At 59.6% G+C, this 16,211-nt stretch overlaps 8 protein-coding genes across 9 annotated transcripts; 5 read left to right on the top strand and 3 right to left on the bottom strand.

Annotated features, from left to right (window-relative positions):
- Positions 1–4: 4 nt before the first annotated feature.
- On the bottom strand, positions 5–2,285 carry SDRG_01763 (hypothetical protein). The gene has a single exon (XM_008607309.1). It carries the CDS (start codon positions 2,266–2,268, stop codon positions 58–60), a length of 2,211 nt encoding a protein of 736 aa, XP_008605531.1. The 5' UTR covers positions 2,269–2,285; the 3' UTR covers positions 5–57.
- Positions 2,286–3,903: 1,618 nt separating this feature from the next.
- Positions 3,904–5,549, top strand: SDRG_01762 (hypothetical protein). The gene is made up of 2 exons (XM_008607308.1): positions 3,904–4,033; positions 4,098–5,549. The coding sequence occupies exons 1-2, from the start codon at positions 3,950–3,952 to the stop codon at positions 5,409–5,411; spliced, it is 1,398 nt and encodes a 465-aa protein (XP_008605530.1). The 5' UTR covers positions 3,904–3,949; the 3' UTR covers positions 5,412–5,549.
- Positions 5,550–5,841: 292 nt separating this feature from the next.
- SDRG_01761 lies at positions 5,842–6,948 on the top strand (the record flags this gene model as incomplete). 2 transcript variants are annotated; one of them, XM_008607307.1, is made up of 2 exons in its annotated part: positions 5,842–6,249; positions 6,571–6,948. In XM_008607307.1, 2 exons carry the CDS (start codon positions 5,842–5,844, stop codon positions 6,946–6,948), a joined length of 786 nt encoding a protein of 261 aa, XP_008605529.1. The 2 variants fall into 2 exon arrangements, with proteins under 2 accessions (XP_008605529.1, XP_008605528.1); XM_008607306.1 differs by having other exon boundaries at positions 5,842–6,948.
- A 119-nt stretch (positions 6,949–7,067) lies between these two features.
- SDRG_01760 (hypothetical protein) lies at positions 7,068–10,099 on the bottom strand. Its single transcript, XM_008607305.1, has one exon. It carries the CDS (start codon positions 10,085–10,087, stop codon positions 7,142–7,144), a length of 2,946 nt encoding a protein of 981 aa, XP_008605527.1. The 5' UTR covers positions 10,088–10,099; the 3' UTR covers positions 7,068–7,141.
- Positions 10,100–10,294: 195 nt separating this feature from the next.
- SDRG_01759 (30S ribosomal protein S9) lies at positions 10,295–11,418 on the top strand. The gene has a single exon (XM_008607304.1). It carries the CDS (start codon positions 10,531–10,533, stop codon positions 11,272–11,274), a length of 744 nt encoding a protein of 247 aa, XP_008605526.1. The 5' UTR covers positions 10,295–10,530; the 3' UTR covers positions 11,275–11,418.
- A 625-nt stretch (positions 11,419–12,043) lies between these two features.
- SDRG_01758 (hypothetical protein) lies at positions 12,044–12,726 on the bottom strand. The gene is made up of 2 exons (XM_008607303.1): positions 12,356–12,726; positions 12,044–12,304 (listed from the first exon to the last, which is right to left on the bottom strand). Exons 1-2 carry the CDS (start codon positions 12,672–12,674, stop codon positions 12,114–12,116), a joined length of 510 nt encoding a protein of 169 aa, XP_008605525.1. The 5' UTR covers positions 12,675–12,726; the 3' UTR covers positions 12,044–12,113.
- Positions 12,727–13,220: 494 nt separating this feature from the next.
- On the top strand, positions 13,221–13,872 carry SDRG_01757 (hypothetical protein; the record flags this gene model as incomplete). Its single annotated transcript, XM_008607302.1, has 2 exons — positions 13,221–13,817; positions 13,861–13,872. 2 exons carry the CDS (start codon positions 13,221–13,223, stop codon positions 13,870–13,872), a joined length of 609 nt encoding a protein of 202 aa, XP_008605524.1.
- Positions 13,873–14,313: 441 nt separating this feature from the next.
- On the top strand, positions 14,314–15,766 carry SDRG_01756 (hypothetical protein). The gene is made up of 7 exons (XM_008607301.1): positions 14,314–14,507; positions 14,556–14,629; positions 14,685–14,750; positions 14,799–14,889; positions 14,935–15,018; positions 15,070–15,261; positions 15,306–15,766. The coding sequence occupies exons 1-7, from the start codon at positions 14,331–14,333 to the stop codon at positions 15,573–15,575; spliced, it is 954 nt and encodes a 317-aa protein (XP_008605523.1). The 5' UTR covers positions 14,314–14,330; the 3' UTR covers positions 15,576–15,766.
- The last annotated feature ends 445 nt before the right edge of the window (positions 15,767–16,211 follow it).

Here is a 16,211-nt window from a genome sequence, read left to right as displayed (position 1 = left end):
CTAATCTCTGTTGTAGTCTACCATTCTATTATTTACGATATTAAAACGACTCGTCGCTTAGACGTCAAACGTCACTTTGGGCTTCTTGGAGGGTTTGTACGGTACGTTGCCTTTGGTCAAGTAGTGAATCCCGCGCTCGACGTTGATGTGCGTCACCTCCTGGGACCGCGCCGTGTCGACGAGGTAGTCAAAGAGGCCCTTCGACTGCAGCCGGTACACCCCCGTGTCTTCGTCGACGGTCACAATGTCCTCGAACGAGCGCGCAATGAGCGCGAGATCCGGCTGGCCGAGCTTAAATATGTGCTGCACGTCCGACTCGGTCACGAACGGACACGCGTTCTTCTCGTGCGAGATCGTGGCCGCGCCGACGATGGCTTCGAGGACCGCTTGCACCTTCTGCCACACGCGGCGCCGGCCCTTCCCGTACTTTTCTTCAAACACTTGGTCGTAAATCTCGTGGAGCGTCTTGGGCAGCTCGAGGATCATGCCCGCGTCAATCTCCGAGTGGATCATCGAGAACGCTTGGTCGACGAACTGGAGGTACAAGAAGCTGCCTTGGCTCTTGGCCTTGAGGAGGAAGAGGATGTTCTTGTCGTCAAGGCCGTGCTTGTCCATGACCGACTGCACTGCGATCGTGCAGTCGGCGGCGAACGGCCGGTGCTCCATATGAAAGTGCAGCACGTCGTGGGCCGGCAGCGCTTTCAACACGCTTTCGACGAGGCGAGACGAGAGCAGGAAGAGGACCCAGCTCGGAAACTCCAGCGCGACGTCCGCCAGCAGCGAGATGAGGTTGGCGCCCGGAGTCGAGACGTCCTCATCGACCGCGTCGAGGACGATGACTTGGCTTTCGAGCGGCGCCGGCATCGACCGCAGCGGCTCGATGAGGAGCTTGGTCGCGAGCACAATCGGGTCGGGTTCTTGGATGAGGTACGGGAGGTTGAGGCGCACGAGTTGCTGCTGATAGTCGGGCAATTTGCACGAAATCTGGTGCGCGAGCGACATGAGAATCGCACTTGGTGCGTGGCGCTCGTCGTAGCGCACAAAGTGGCTCGCCATGATCTGCTCCGGGTAGTTGGACACGAGGTGGCTGAGTAGCGTCGACTTGCCGGCGCCGGCGCCACCGACAACGTTGAGCACACGCGACTCGTTGGTCGGGCCCGCATCCTGCGCCCACTTGATATACTGGTTGATGGCCCACGTGCGCGTCGACGGCAGCATCTCCATGGCGGGCCGCTGCGTGTTGAGGAACGGCAAATGCTGGTTCAAGACGTTTTCCCACGGCTGCGTGAGCGCCTGGTCTTTGATGGGCTGACGCGTCGATTCGCGAAAGAGCAACTTGGACGACTCGCGACTGAGCTTGGACGACTCGCGACTGAGCTTGGATGACTCGCGGCTGAGCTTGGACGACTCACGGCTGAGCTTGGACGAGGCCCGCGTCGACTCGCGGAAGACTGTGGACTCGCGCTTGGGCGGGGACGGCGTGCGGCTGGCAGCCGGAAGGTACGGCACCTTAGGATTGGGTTCGAAGACCTCGGGCTCTTCGTGCGTCGAGTCCTCCGAGTCGGCTTCGCTCGAAACAGTCGCGTCCGACATGACGCTGAGCTTGCGATCTTCCGTGCGAAGCAGCGGGGTCGCCACTGCTCGCGGAGTCGACTGTTGATGCATGGCATCCACGAGCTGCATGACAGCGCCGCGGAGCATCGTCATTTCCTTGAGCAGGTCGTATTTGGTCGTATGGAGCTCCATCATGACGTCGCGGCGGATACCGTCGACGTGGCGCTTCATCTCGTCAACCGCAGCGTCCATCGCCATCGACGGCGCCGGCGCGTCCGAGGTATTTTCAAAACCGGTTGGCTCGTCGCGGTACGCTTTCGCCGGTACAATATGGTTGGTCGCTTGGTTGGAGATGGCGCGGCGCGTGCTCTCGCGCACCGAGCCCTCGACGTGGTCGAGTCGTGCAATCGTCTCGCGCTTGTACTCGTCGAGCTGCTTGTTCATGCTCGCGACCGTCTCGTGAAGTGTATCGAGCTGATAGCTCGAGTAGTTGGAGGCGGTGACCGCCGACGCAGTGACGCCCGAGAGCGTCACCCGCTCGCGGGGCATGCTTGCGGTCACATCGTCGCCGCGCAGACCGCCCATTTTGGACGAGCTCCTTCGGAAAAACTTGGCCATGGCGTGTGCGTGGCGGCGCTGTTGCAGGAATGATGCAATGTGTAGGTGGTGCACAGAGGCAGCTGACTCGACGCGCGCGCATGATCTCAGCGCCATGCATTCTACATCTGCGGACGATTTCTGGATCTCATTCCGAATGGCGCCTCAGAAGCTAAAAATAGATTTTCGACGGGATTTGGACCAATCACATGCGGTGTACGTCGAGATTGCCTTTGGGCGCTGCGATACATGACTTCTCTGCCGCCAGATGCGGTAGCGAGTCGGTCGGCAGGACCGCAGCAGTAGCGCGTTGGACCTCGTCTCTGCGAGAGCTTTGGCAGTATGCATGCGCCATGATGGACGGACAACTTTGGGTTCGCTCCGTGGCAGGGATCCAGTGAGGCGTTGATTTGCCCGGTCGCCATCTCCTGGCGTTTGTATGGCGAGAGGGTTTCGCCGTCCGCGACATCCCGCCGATATAAACCAACGACGAACGCGCTCGGAACACAAGGAGGTCGTTGCATGTTCGCCGAACCTTCGCGTTGCTGGCTTGACGACGCGTCGCGGCCGATGGAGATGCGAGGTTCATGGTTGTGGCCCAAGGAGGAATATCATTTTGCTGTAGGATACGCGGAAAGAATGCGAGGATCGAGTTGCGGTTCGATGGGCGGAATCTCCCAGTCATTTTGATTTGCGAACGATGTGCCGCATTCGACAGCGGAATGCAAAGAGAGTTCATGGCGCTGTACCCACGTCGTCAATGAGCACGGCACAGCGTTGCCAACGCAGTCGCGAGGCTTGTATCGCGTGCAGGTACCACGAAGAAATCCGAGTTGATTGGGATGACGGCGCGTATTACGCGAGGCTGTGCAGCAACGGCGAAGCCACGTATCGCCGTAAAAAGCTGCTACATGGCACAATTGGTGACAGAGCGAGCGTTGGCTTGGTCTTGCTTGAGCTCTGTTGGCGCGCCACGTCAGTCGAGTTGGACAGCACCAGACCGATGGTGCTGCTACATACTAGAGTATATCCGAAGCGATGCTCTTGTATGCAAGTTGTGATAGCGCCCGCGGTGCAGACCACACACAACAAAGTGCAGGTAAGGAGTAGGCAGCTATTCGTGTACCAAGGGCATTCGTTGTACTGTACTTGACGAGCGTGCATATTCGACGAACAACGTTGGTAGGGAAACTCGACTTCAGCAAGGCTCATAATGTCGTCAGAAGCACTTCCGTATTCTTATCGCTCGCACAAGAACGCCCATCGAATCGAGCACTCTATCTTTTGAGATGCCATGAGCTCGTGCTCGGTTTTACCTTTGATTTGCTGCTCGCCAGGAAGGACTGCAGCTTGGTCCGGGCGGCGCTTGCCTCGAGGCACGAGCCCAGTCGCGTAGCAAGGTCAAGCCAGGACAAAGCCCACGGAAGAACGAATGCTAGCCTCACGAGCCAACATCGCTTGACCACACCGCACGAGCAGGTCAGCAAAAGGACTGTACCCCGTCAGCACTTAGTGACTTAGATTGAAGCGAACGAGTTGCTTCTACCAATTACCTACCACCTCTTTAGCTAGTATCCAAGCTTTTGCTTCACGACCGTTCACTTCGTGCTCACGATGTGCTTGGATCTGGTCATGAGTGGCATGGGGCGATCCCGCTGCGGCCACGTCACTGCGGGCAACCGGACGCGCTATCCGAACAGGTATGTCCGGATACAATTATCCGGACATCGATTCTTGGAGGTTTGTCACGAGCGAGGGCCTTTCGGTTTGCCAACCGCACACTTTCGTCGAGCAAGTCATGCGTCCTTCCGCGGTCGTCTCGGCCATCTTTGCGCTGTGCTGCTGCATGGGCCTCTCGCAGGCGGAGATCATCAACAAGTCGGTACGCTTCTGCGCATGAAGATGCGTCTCTTCCGAGCTCTCGAATGACATGCAGCTTGGGCTAGGTCAAGCGCAGCTGGGACCTGACGCGCCACGTGGCCAAGAGCCAAGTGGACATCACGTTCGCTGATGATGCGGCGTCGGTCAAGACGTACGAAGTCGCGATTCCTCTGTACCTGGACGAGCACTTGGCGCTCTTGACGGCCAAGGCGGACAAGAACGTGGCGCTGGACGTCGTCAAGGGCAAGCTCGACGCGACCAAACAGGCGCAGCTCTACACGGTGCACTTGAAGTCGCCGATTGCCAAGGGCGACGAAGGCTCCTTGAAGATCATTTCGCACTACAGCCGCGTCATGGTGCCGTACCCGGCCGAGATCACGCAGGCCGAGGACCAACTTGTAATGTTCACGGCGCAGCACTTGTTCTTGTCGCCGTATGCGACGACGACGCAGACAACGCGCGTCAAGCTCGCGTCGAGCCGCGTCGAGCAGTACTCGGAGCTCGCGCCCGTCTCGCTCAAGGGCACGACGCTCACGTACGGTCCGTACGCGGACGTGGCGGCGTATGGGTCGTTGGCGTTTGCCAAGTCGCTCGTCGTGCACTTCAAGAACCATGCGCCGTTCATGACGATGACGACGCTCACAAAGGAGATCGAAGTGAGCTTGTGGGGCCGCGTGAGTACCGAGGAGGTCGTCGACTTGTCGCACTCGGGTGCGGTGCTCAAGGGCGGCTTCTCGCGCTTCGACTACATGCAGATGCCGTCGGCGTCGTTCCGCCAGTTCACGGCGACGCTGCCCAAGGACGTGCTCAACGTCTACTACCGCGACCAGATTGGCAACATCACGACGTCGCGCATGCGCCAGACGACGTCCCGCACCGAGCTCGAGCTCAACGCGCGCTTCCCGCTCTTTGGCGGCTGGAAGACGCAGTACTACCTCGGCTACTCGGTCCCGACGCAGACTGTCCTCTTCCGGTCGGGCGAAACCTACAAGCTCGAGATGGACTTTTCGACGTGCATTGACGGCGCGTCGGTCGACGACCTCACGCTCAAGGTCATTTTGCCCGAAGGCGCGCGCAACATCAAGGTGCACGTGCCGTTTTCTGTCGACGTCCAGGGCGAGACGACGCGCCAGACGTACCTCGACACGGCCATGGTCGGCCGCCCCGTGGTCATCCTCAAGAAGACCAACGTCGTCGCGCAGCACAACGTGCCGTTCACGGTCACGTTCGAGTACCCGTCGCGCTTCTTGTACCGCGAGCCGCTCCTTTTGATTGGCGGCTTCTTCGCCTTCTTTGTCGTCTGCATGGTGCTCTTCCGACTGGACTTGAGCCTCACGAAGGCCGCTGTCTCGACGTCGCCCAAGGCCAAGGTCGAATAGAGCACATGTCGTCGGTAGCGCACGCGACCGTCATTGAAACCCTTCTCCTTACACTACGTGCATGCTATAATGTTGCCACAACTCTGCACAAAGCGTACAGTGAATGACAGAGACTGGGAATGCGCATTACTTGGTGGACGCAGTACGAGGACCGGTGCAGGCTCGTTGCCCTTGGGTACCATGTACGCAGCATTGCATCGCACAAACGATGAAGAAGGCATGGACTTTTCACAGGGAAGGTGATGCTAAATGCTGAGGTTGTCGCTGGAAGACAAGCGCGAAACCTAGCCCTACCCTAATCCCCGAAAGCTCCGGAATGGTTTACTGACTAGAAGCTCGCCTTTGCAGTGTAAAGGACAACTTTGTGCTTTTACCATCGAGGTAGAAGAAGCGTTCTGCATCGCATTTCCATTTCATCGATCGAAGCAACATGACTCTCTACAGCGCAACGTACCACCAGGACAAGGAGGCCCGTCGCATGGCGGCGCTCGAAGCCCAACTCCGCATCTCGCACCCGTTCCGCCGCCCCGCCACCACCAAGTCGGCGGCCAAGTCCACGCCCAAGCCAGCTACACGCTCCACTACTGCCACTGCGGTGCGCTCTGCACCTCGCACCAGCAACACGCCGATCGCGCGTCCTGCATCGGATTTGGCACGCGACCACAAGATGGAGATCGACCGTTTGCAAGCCGAGCACCAAGCTACTTTGGCTGCCATGACCGAGAAGCTCCATGCTGCCCACGACCACGTGCTGGAGCTTGCGCACCGCGTCCTTCGGCGCGACGACACGATCGCTGCGCTCCGCGAAAAGCTCGAGCGCCGCGTTGCACGCAAGGAGGCTGAAGTGCAACACCTCAAAATGCACTTGGTTGACGCCAACGCCGTTATTGCCGAAAACAAGACTACGATTGCGGAGCTCAACGAGCAACTCATCAAGACCGAGACGGTCCTCGCCGACACGGTCGCTCAAAAGGACGGCACGATCGCGCAGCTCTCGGAGCAAGTGACGAGCCTGAAGGCCCAAGCAGCAGGAACCTCCAACGACGCGCTGGGCGCTGCCAACGAGCGCGCGATCCAGCTCGCACACCGCGTCCTTCGGCGCGACGATACGATCACTGCGTTGCGGGAGAAGATGGAGCGCCGCCTTGCACGCAAGGAGGCCCAGGTGCAGCACATCAAGATGCACTTGGTCGACGCCGACGCCACCATTGCCAAGAACAAGACGACGATTTCGGAGCTCCAAACATGGGTCAAGAGCCTCGAGACCCAGATTCACGCCGCCATCGCCTCCAACGACTCGCTTCTCGCGACTCTGCAGCAGCCAACTCGAGCTTCTTTGTGGTCGAATGGACCGCCGCACTCGACAGACGACTTGGACTCGCTCGCCTCGTCCGAGATGGAGCCACTTGCAGAGCCATCGTCTTGCGTTTCACCGACTTACCCCATCAACAGCGTCCGCCAACTCGTCAACGCCACCTCCAACTACAACAGCCAGGGCGAGGCAACGTGCCAGACGCATTGGATATACAACAACTAGGAATAAGATCTTATAATACGATAATCAAATAAAAATCAAGTACAGACTTGATGGCTGCAGCATCGAATGCTGCCCACACCAAATGCAAGCTCGCGGCGCGTGACGAAGGGAGAAGACGCGGTGGCGGCAGGTCCAAAATGCACTGAATAAAATTGAATTCTTCTTAGTTTATTGCCTGCTGCTAGTCGACTGTTTACCACCGCTTGCTCGTGGCTTTGCTCGTGCCCTTGGTGTTGGTCGCGGTGCTGTTGCTGTTGTTGTTGCTGTTGCCGCGCATCGCGTTCGAGTTGCCCTTGGCGTTGTTGGGCCGCGCGTTGTTGGCGCTGCGGTTGTCGTTCGGGCGGCGGTTGCCCGCATTCGAGGCCTCGTCCTTGGTGCTCAGCGCCGCCGAGCGCAAGTCCATCATGCGCTCGTTGTTTTCGACGAGCGTGCCAATCTTGTCCGAAAGCTGGAGCGCGAGCAGCTGGAGACGCGTGCGCTCGACCTTGTGCAGCACGATCGACTGCGAGCCCTGATCCCACGCACCCTGGAGCTCTTCGTTGATCATCATCTTGGACACGACGCTGTGGACGGTCTTCGAGTCAAGGCCAAACATGGCGCAGAGCTGCGCGAGGTTGAGCGCCTCGTACGCATCCGAGAAGGCCATGAGGTACGAGCGAAGCGCTTCGACCTGGATCTTCTGCTGAACCATGGCCTTGACGCGCTCCGAGACACCGGCGCCGGGGAAGAGGTCCCAAACTGCGAGGCCGCAGATGAGCTCCTTGCTGTACTGCCAGTTGCCCTGGGCCATGGCCTTGGCCGCCGACACAATGTGGTCGCGCGTGTTCTCGGGCGGGCCCGCAAACACGAGGCGGTCGTGGAACTCGAGGAGCTTGCGGAAGGCCTTGGAGATGACGCGGCGACGGTCCTGGGTGCGCGAGAGCACCATGTTGGGCACTTCAAGCAGCATGGCCGACGTCAAGTGGCAGAGCTCAAGCAGCTCCAAGTTGATGTGCATGTGGTACGGCACCTGGCGGCGGCGCTCGAGGCGTTCCTGGTCCGGGTCGCGCTCCTGGTGGCGGAACGACGCGAGGCCCTGCGCGAGGAGCTCCTTGGTCTTGGAGCCCGTGCAGATCTCCGAGAGGCACGCATGCGCTTCCCACATCAAGCCCGAGCGGAAGGCGCACAAGCCGAGCTGCGCCATCATGCGGTTGAAGAGGATCTGCGTCGCAATGTCCGTGTGCACGATCGTCTCCTGCAAGTGCGACATGAGGAGCAAGTCGCGCGCTTCGTGGAACCGGTCGTGGACCGCGTGGTGGTAAATGTGGCACAGCATCGCGCGCGTCTTGCTGCGGTCGTCCGCGTGCTTGTACACAAAGAGGCAGAGGTCGTTGAGCTCGTTCTCAATGTCAAGCGGCGCAACCTCGACCGTCGGCTGGCCGAGGATCGACGCCGGGTGCACGAGCGACGGGTTGTACTCCTTGATGGGCACGGCCTTGGCGGTCGTCGACTCGGACGCCGGGTGCAAAAGGGCAGGCTCGCCGTACTTGGCGCGCTTGGCGTTCGACACGTGAAGCGCCGACGCGATCGACTCGTGCTTGTAGTACATGAGTTCGGCGCGGATGAGCGCAACGGCAGCCGCGCGGACAAAGTCGGTGATGCGCACGTAGTAGGCCTGGACGCGGCGAGCGAGCTCCGAGAGGAGCGCTTCGTCGTAGAGGCGCGCAATGTACTCGGCCGTGTGCGGGTCCATCTGCTGAAGGCTCTTGGTGTATTCGTCCGTGAGGCGCTCGATGAACGCGGCAAGGTCACCCGAGACCTTGATGACGCCCTTGGAGCCAGCGACCGGGAGGTGGTCCGCGACAGAGTCGTCGTCTTCCTCGTCGTCAGCATTCGCGTCGGCGTTGTTGCGCGACGCCGTGACGCGGATGATGTCGGCCTGGTCCTCGGACGTGAGCGGCGCGAGCGTAAAGCCCGCGTTCTTCTCGAGGAGGTCCAGGATCGTCTGCATGTCGCTGTGTGCCTGCTTCCAGAGGCGCGTCGAGAGCACCTTGTCGATCTTGCTCGACGTGTCAAACATCGTGGCACCGACCATGTACATGGTGGCCGTGAGCTCACGGGCGGGGCCGAGGCGGCGAGAGTACTGGACGAGCTTGCGGAGCGCCGAGAGCTGCTCACCAATGTCCGTACCGCGCTTACCGCGGAGGGCGATGACCTCCTTGATCTTCTTGTCAAAGCCGCTCTTGGAGAGCTTGAGGTCTTCTTCAGCCGCAGGCTTCTTGGCCTCGGCGACGACCTTGACCTTCTCGGCACGGGGCGCCTTGGGGCCCTTGACCTTAGGGCCCTTCGTGTTCACGGCAGGGGTCGCCTTCAACCAACGCGCACGGCCCTTGAGGAGGTTGACATTGGCGTCGTCGTCGTCAGACGACGAGCTCGAGCTCGAGCTCGAGGCCCAGTTGTCCGAGTTATCATCGTCGTCCGAGTCGTCGTCGTCCGAGTCCTTGTCGTCCGACGACTTGCCAGAGGACTTGTCCGAATCGTCCGAGGCACTGTCCTTCTCCGAGTCATCGTCGTCCGAGTCATCGTCGCTGTCCTTGTCCGAGTCGGAGTCCGAGTCGGAGCTCGAGTCGCTCGACGAGCTGCTCTCGGGCTCGCTCTCAAAGGCCGACGGGTCGGCACGGTACTCCTCGAGCTGCTTGACAATGGCTTCGTTGTGCTTCTTGATCTTGCCCTTCATGCGGATAAGCGCCTTGGAGTTTTCCTTGCTCATCTTCTTGTCCGACTTGTTCTTGAGCGACGTCGTCATCGCATCTTCGAGCTGCGCCATGACGCGGATGTAGTACTTGGGGTACCCGTTGGCCTGGATGGCCTGCTTGGCCTTGGCATTGTCCATGGTCTTGGCCATGACATCGAACTCGCCCTGGATCTTGCTCCAGTCGTTGATCTTGAGGAAGTTGGTGATGAGCGCGCACGCCGTCTGGAGCGCCGCCAGCGCCTTGTCCTTGGCCGAGACGACGACGCGGACGTCCTCATCCGAGTCCGAGTCCGAGTCCACCGCCCAGCGGTTGGCAGCGATCTTCACATCGACTTCGCTCGAGCTCGAGCTCTCGCTACCGCTGTCCGACTCGGAGGACGACCCGCCCCAGAACTTGCTCGCCATGGTCGCTTGGAAATGGGGCAATCAATGGCAACCGGGACAAGCCCAATATTCCCTCTTCTAACTGAACATGCGCAATAAAAATATACTTCTTCACACCTAAAACCCCGTCATTAAAAAACAAAATTCTGCTCCCTCTGTAGACTGAACGGCGCCACCTCCAGTAATTTCACGTGCGCAACCTCTTGGGCGCGATATTCATTGTAAGAGGTTTTCCCGCCGCCGCCTTGCTACACTGCCCAGGACGGGATACCCTTGGACGCGCTCGCCGACGACGGGCACCGCGCACTGCAACCTGCGCAACCGTGTACCTTGGCCTTGTATCTGGCGAGCCATGCCGAGATACGATCGCAGCGAGCGAGCAGTGAGGATCGAGCGCGTCGCGGGCTAAAGAGGCGTGCGTTTAGCCGTCTCCTGTGATTGGCTGGTTTCTTTTGACCATTCGAATGCCCCACAAACCTCGATTTCAAGTTGCGATGTTGGCTCGAGCGGTGGCCGGCTTGCGCCTGACCGCGCGCCCCGTGGTGCGCGTGACCAGCGCAGCCTTCTCGACGAGCGCCAAGGGCGACGACAGCAAGACGCCTGTCGAAGACGACGACGAGACCGACCCGGACACGTGGCTCGGCTTCAACGGCGACCTCGACGCGGCGACGGAGGATGGTACCGCGACGTGGCTCCAGGCCGTCCGCACGGTCATCGACCTCAAGGAAGAAGAGAAGCTCGAGGCGCGCCGCAAGCGCCAGGAAGCGCACGCTGCGCTCCAGATCACGCGCGTTGTCGAGATTGACGAGCTTGGCCGTGCGTATGGCACGGGCCGCCGCAAGACGAGCAATGCGCGTGTGTGGATCAAGCCCGCCGCCGAAGAGGGCAAGGGCACGGTCCGCATCAACAAGATGGACATGGTCGACTACTTTACGCGCGACACGCACCGCCACGAGCTCCTCCTTCCGTTCCTCGAGATCAAGCGCCTCGGTCACTTCGACGTGATGGCCAACGTCCGCGGCGGTGGCCTCAGCGGCCAGGCCGGCGCCGTGCGCCACGGCATCAGTCGCGCGCTGGAGAAGTATAACCCGGACAACCGCGCGCCGCTCAAGAAGGCTGGCTTCATGACGCGTGACCCGAGAATGGTCGAACGCAAGAAGCCCGGTCAGAAGAAGGCGCGCAAGCAATTTCAGTGGGTTAAGAGATAGAGTGTACACAGTAGGCCATATGCAGACGCCGACGGGCTTATTGGCGGCACAGCATCCTTACCGATGCAGTGCTATCGTAATACACACGCCGTCTTCTGTGCTAACCATCAGTCTCGATCCAGGGAACTGCAGAATATGACGCGCATTGCGCTGCATCAAACCGAAAATGCTCTTCGCGATGAGCAAGCCCACCCCACTCGAGCCCCAGCAGCCCGTGTCTCGATTGCAGCGAGCGTCTCTTCTTGCTGCACCACCTCCGATTCGAGCGGCCAACCCCGGAGTTTTTCCGGACAAACAGTGGTTGGTCAGGATGGGGACGTTGGTTTTTGCCTCGGCACCTCCATCTCATTCGTCGATTTTACGGCCGTAGCGAGTAGATCCCGTAGTCGGAGCGAGTAGATCCCGTAGTCGGAGCGAGTAGATCCCGTAGTCGTAGCGAGCAAGAGAACGAACGTGCATTCGGTATCTCCGCCTGGTGAATCCAACCTGTACCAAGCGGTCAAAAGTAATGCCATAGCGACCCCGCGATGCTTCTATAGTTAGATGACGAACAGCGCCCGACTGATTGTTGTCTTGGAAAGGTATCGTACATTCTCATCAGCGACATACTAGTAGCAGATACTAAAACACGTTGGCGAATTCGCCCGGTGGTTCTGCGCCACCATCGCACGGACTCCGGTTAAAACTTATATTCCGCCGAAACCAACTTGCTTTTGTTTGAAATGACGGCGCTCTACGTGCGCTGTCGTTATAGAAAAAGCACACACCATCAACGATAACTTATGAGGTCGATTGTCGACGATAAACCATAAACCAAAAAAACTATCCACTACTTCTGATTATGTTGTGGCCGTCAAGAAGGTCGCGATCTGGTGCAGCTTGGCCTCCACGTCCCGCTGCTTGGTCACTACCTGGTTGTACACTTGTTTGTACGACTCGCTCTTGGCTTGGGACTTGGCGATAGCGCCCTGAAGGCCCGCTACCTCCTTCTCCATGTCTTTTCGACCGTTGACCAAATGCGCCTTCTCCTCTAAGAGCCAATACCACGTGAGTTGGTCGCCTATCACAGGAGGCGTCGTACGGCGCAAGCGAGCGACCTCCGCTTTCGTCTCTGCAAGCGCTGAAATGAGTATTTTGAGCGTCTCTTCGTGGCCACCGACATCAGAGAAGCGGCGCTGCAGCTTGTGTCGCCCGAGCATCGCCTCTTCCTTGAGAAGTGCGACCGATTCGGCGTCCTTCTCAAGCTGCTGGATTTTGGCTTGGCTCGCAGCGTTCTGCGCCTCAAGAGCGCTAACCTTGGCGTAGCGATCCGCGACGACCTGCTTGGCTTGCTCAATCTTGCTCTGCAGCTCCGGAATGTCGGCGCGCGAGTAGCTTATTGCTACGTTGTGCTTGATCATATTGTCGTACTGGACAGTGTCACGACCACCCACCAGTTTGCTAACCGCCGGTGCCTTTTGGTATTTTTAGGAGGTGCGTACTCTCTTGGCTCCTCATGGACTCTCTTGGCTCCTCATGGACTCTGCGACCTCGAGGGATGGTACTAGTTCTCCCGTAGCCATCGTCTAGATAGTAAGTAGAGCGAATATACGGCAGTTTGCGACCAAACGTGCTGAAATTGTCAGTGTCATTGGAGCGCAAATTTCAGCGCTGCCCAGGCTGCCACGTAAGATGAGTATCCTCTCTCTTCACTCTCCCACTCTCTTTTCGGCATCGGACTCGAAAAAGTGGCACCCTTGCCGCGGCATGCCGAAAACAACCATTAGCTTGGGCCAAGTATTGCATACAAATAAGAAGACGTTTGATTCCAATCTTTCATCCGGATACAAAGCAGCCAATCATCTATGCCCCGTTGCTGTATACAAAAAGAAAGCTATTCATGAACAGGGTGGACTGTTTATCCGGCAGGGAGCGAAGGGACAAACCATTTTGTGAGGACGGACGCGATGGACAAGTACCGCAAGGCCAAGCCGACGACCAAGCCCTCTGCGCCCAACGAAGTCCTTGTCGGCGAGCTCGCTCGTGGATACCACGACAAGAAGAAGTACCTCGCGATCGTGAAGAAGCTGCTGCGGAACGGCCCTGTCGTCGTGACCGCCCACGACACGGCCATCGTCAACGCCGTGACTGTGGCCGAGATGGTGAAGTCGACGCTGGCGGGTGTGCACTCGGTGGTCCACATTTCGACTGTCAGCATCGAAGAGATCTACGAGCCTCTGGAAGAAGGTCTCGACGTGGTCAAGGTGCCCCAGCGTGTTTCGGCGATTTCGATTCACCTCAGCACGGATGCAACCAAGATCAACACGGCGGACGCCAGCTACACGCAGCCCTTGTCGCCGCGCCAGATGGCCCGCGAGCCCCAGAAGAATAACACACCATCGCCGTCGAATGGCGCCTCCAAGCACCGCAAGCCCCACCCAGCACGACAGGCCATCGCCACGCCGGACATGGAAGAGACAACTCCGTTGCCCGAGGCCGTCGAAGAGAAGACACCGGCGCCCAAGAAGCGACGCGACAAGAAGCCTCGGGCTTTGGCAGATCCGGTACCCGTGGATGATAGTGCTGTTGACGATGGTGCTGCTCCAGAAGTCGCCTTGAAGAAGGGCAGTCAATCGCGCAAGCCCCGAAAGCAATCGAACGAGCGTAGCTCGGTTGGTGAACATTCGGGCAGCACGGCAAATGGCACACCTGTCGATCGACCGGCACGTCGTGGATCGCGCCGTGGTTCGACCCAGCCTGCCCAACTGGCTGCTGCGAGCAACGACGCCACGGCGGCCGAAGCCGATGCCACGCCGGCCAAGAGCGAGCGGGCGCCGCGGCGGAACATCCGTGTTCCCCGACCCGACACGGCGCCGACCAATGGTGAAGCCAAGCAAGACGGCGAGCGGGACGGTCGACCGTCGACGGGCCGTGGCCGTCGTGGGCGTGGCAAGTCGGATGCCAACAGTACTAGCAAGCAGGAACCCGAACAATAAAACCTCTCGTTTTGGCGTATCTTGGTCAAAGTTGGGTGTTTTCATCCTTGCCATTGATTATCTGACCGTCCATTGCGCAGGATGCTCGAGCATGGCTTCCTGAACCTGTGCAAGCCAAAGGGCATGACGTCGCACGCGTGCGTCGCCAAGCTGCGCTACCTCCTCAAGACCAAGCACATTGGCCACGCAGGAACGCTCGATCCGATGGCCACGGGCGTCCTCCCGATCGCTGTGAACCGCGCGACCAAGTTCATCCAGGTCCTTCGACGGCATCGACCGCATCTTATCCAAGCCCATGGCGCGTAGTTCTTGCACAAGGCCAAGGCCTACGACGGGACGATCCGGTTCGGCGTGACGACCGACTCGGACGACATTACGGGGTGCGTCGCCGCCAGCGCCATGCAACCGAGCTGATCCAGCCACCTCTTGTTGTAGCATCGTTCTCCTCGAGTGCCCTGTGCCCGAGCTGACACACGCCCGCGTCGAGGCTGCACTTCGAGGGTGCGCTTCCGTCCCTACAGCTTCTGCATGCAACATGACGACGCCTAGGTTTGTCGGCAACATCATCCAGCGCCCGCCGGTGGTCAGCGCGATCCGCGTCGACGGCGAGCGGCTTTACCACTTGGCCCGCACCGGCAAAGTACGAGCTCTATCGTATACAGCGCCATTTGCTCATCATGCTCAGGCGACGCTGGAGGACGTGCCCCTGCGGCACGTGACGGTCAATAGCATTCAGCTGCACACATTTACGCCCGGCGACTACCCCGAGGTCCCTCTTCTCCCGCCATGTACACGGCCTCAATGATCGCTGGCACTGCAGGCGACGATCTCGGTCGACTGCAGCGAGGGCACGTACATCCGGTCGATTGCGCGCGAGTGCGGCGAGGTGCTTCTCGTGCAGAACGGCGACATCCCCGCCGGCGCGACGCTCGCCGCGCTCCACCGCACACGCAGCAACGGCCTCACGCACGAGTCGAGCGTGACGCTCGAGCAAGTCGAGCGCGGCGTCCAGGTACGCTGCACACCGAGCGTTCGAGATCGCTAAACAGTTGATAGGATGGAACTTTGGTGTTGACGCCACCGGAAGCCCTCCTTCAGCACCTGCCGCGAATTCACATGTCGCCCGCCGTCGAGCGTGTCTGGCGCAACGGCCAAGCGCTTCTGTGGCCATTGGGCGATGTCATGGACGCGACGCCGTCAACAAGTCCCATGCCGACCGCTGTCTACAGCGACAGCAGTGTGTTTCTCGGCGTCACGACGCTGACGCTGGACGCCAACGCGTCACGTTACTCGATTACGGGGTCGCGTCTACAGCTGCATCCGTAGACATAAAGTCCTCGGCGCGGAAGTTCTGCGCAGCACGAATCTGGCGCAGCCACTCGTCGCGGAGCGCGGTCGACGACACGCGAAACGTTGCCGACCGCGGCGCTTTGGCAATGACGCGCTTGGGTAGAATGTACTTGGACTTGGGCAGCGCGGCTTCCAACAACGCGAGATTCTCCTTTGCTTCTTTGTCCTCGTCGTCCTCGTCGTCTTCGTCATCGCATGCGATGTGTTCCAATGGCGCTTGACCTGGGCCCATGGCTACCTCGGTAGAATCGGCGGTCGTTGGCGGCCGCTCGGGCGAAACGGGTGCGTGCTCCGAGACGACAAAGCCGACGTCCCCATGCGCTGTGACGTCGCAGTGTACGACGACAAACGACACGACCGAGTGCTGAAGCATCTCGACATTCGTCGCCTTGGCCGCCTCCTCGGTCGTGAACCAATTGAGGTAGCCGCATTCGAGCTTGAGGAAGACGCGGCCCCAGCGCTGCAGTCGACTGCGGGGATGGAGCTTCTCGACTTGCGCGAGCAAGATGGGCGCCGATACGAACCTCGCGACACACGTCGACGTCGTTTTGGCTGTGACGCCATGGGCCTTGAAGAGGTTGATCATCTATCGTACGAGGCGCTTGGGATGGG

Source organism: Saprolegnia diclina (assembly GCF_000281045.1).
Source record: "Saprolegnia diclina VS20 unplaced genomic scaffold supercont1.4, whole genome shotgun sequence".
In the NCBI taxonomy this organism is placed as follows: Eukaryota; Oomycota; class Saprolegniomycetes; order Saprolegniales; family Saprolegniaceae; genus Saprolegnia; species Saprolegnia diclina.
This window is presented reverse-complemented; position numbering and strand designations above follow the sequence as displayed.

Coding starts and splice junctions, on each gene's coding strand:
- SDRG_01763 (XM_008607309.1), bottom strand. CDS start 2,268: ATGGCGCTGAGATCATGCGCGCGCGTCGAGTCAGCTGCCTCTGTGCAC.
- SDRG_01762 (XM_008607308.1), top strand. CDS start 3,950: ATGCGTCCTTCCGCGGTCGTCTCGGCCATCTTTGCGCTGTGCTGCTGC. Junction 4,034..4,097: donor CGGAGATCATCAACAAGTCG/GTACGCTTCTGC, acceptor AGCTTGGGCTAG/GTCAAGCGCAGCTGGGACCT.
- SDRG_01760 (XM_008607305.1), bottom strand. CDS start 10,087: ATGGCGAGCAAGTTCTGGGGCGGGTCGTCCTCCGAGTCGGACAGCGGT.
- SDRG_01759 (XM_008607304.1), top strand. CDS start 10,531: ATGCCCCACAAACCTCGATTTCAAGTTGCGATGTTGGCTCGAGCGGTG.
- SDRG_01758 (XM_008607303.1), bottom strand. CDS start 12,674: ATGATCAAGCACAACGTAGCAATAAGCTACTCGCGCGCCGACATTCCG. Junction 12,305..12,355: donor GGAGGTCGCTCGCTTGCGCC/GTACGACGCCTC, acceptor ATTGGCTCTTAG/AGGAGAAGGCGCATTTGGTC.
- SDRG_01756 (XM_008607301.1), top strand. CDS start 14,331: ATGCTCGAGCATGGCTTCCTGAACCTGTGCAAGCCAAAGGGCATGACG. Junction 14,751..14,798: donor GTCGAGGCTGCACTTCGAGG/GTGCGCTTCCGT, acceptor GACGACGCCTAG/GTTTGTCGGCAACATCATCC. Junction 15,019..15,069: donor CGCCCGGCGACTACCCCGAG/GTCCCTCTTCTC, acceptor CTGGCACTGCAG/GCGACGATCTCGGTCGACTG.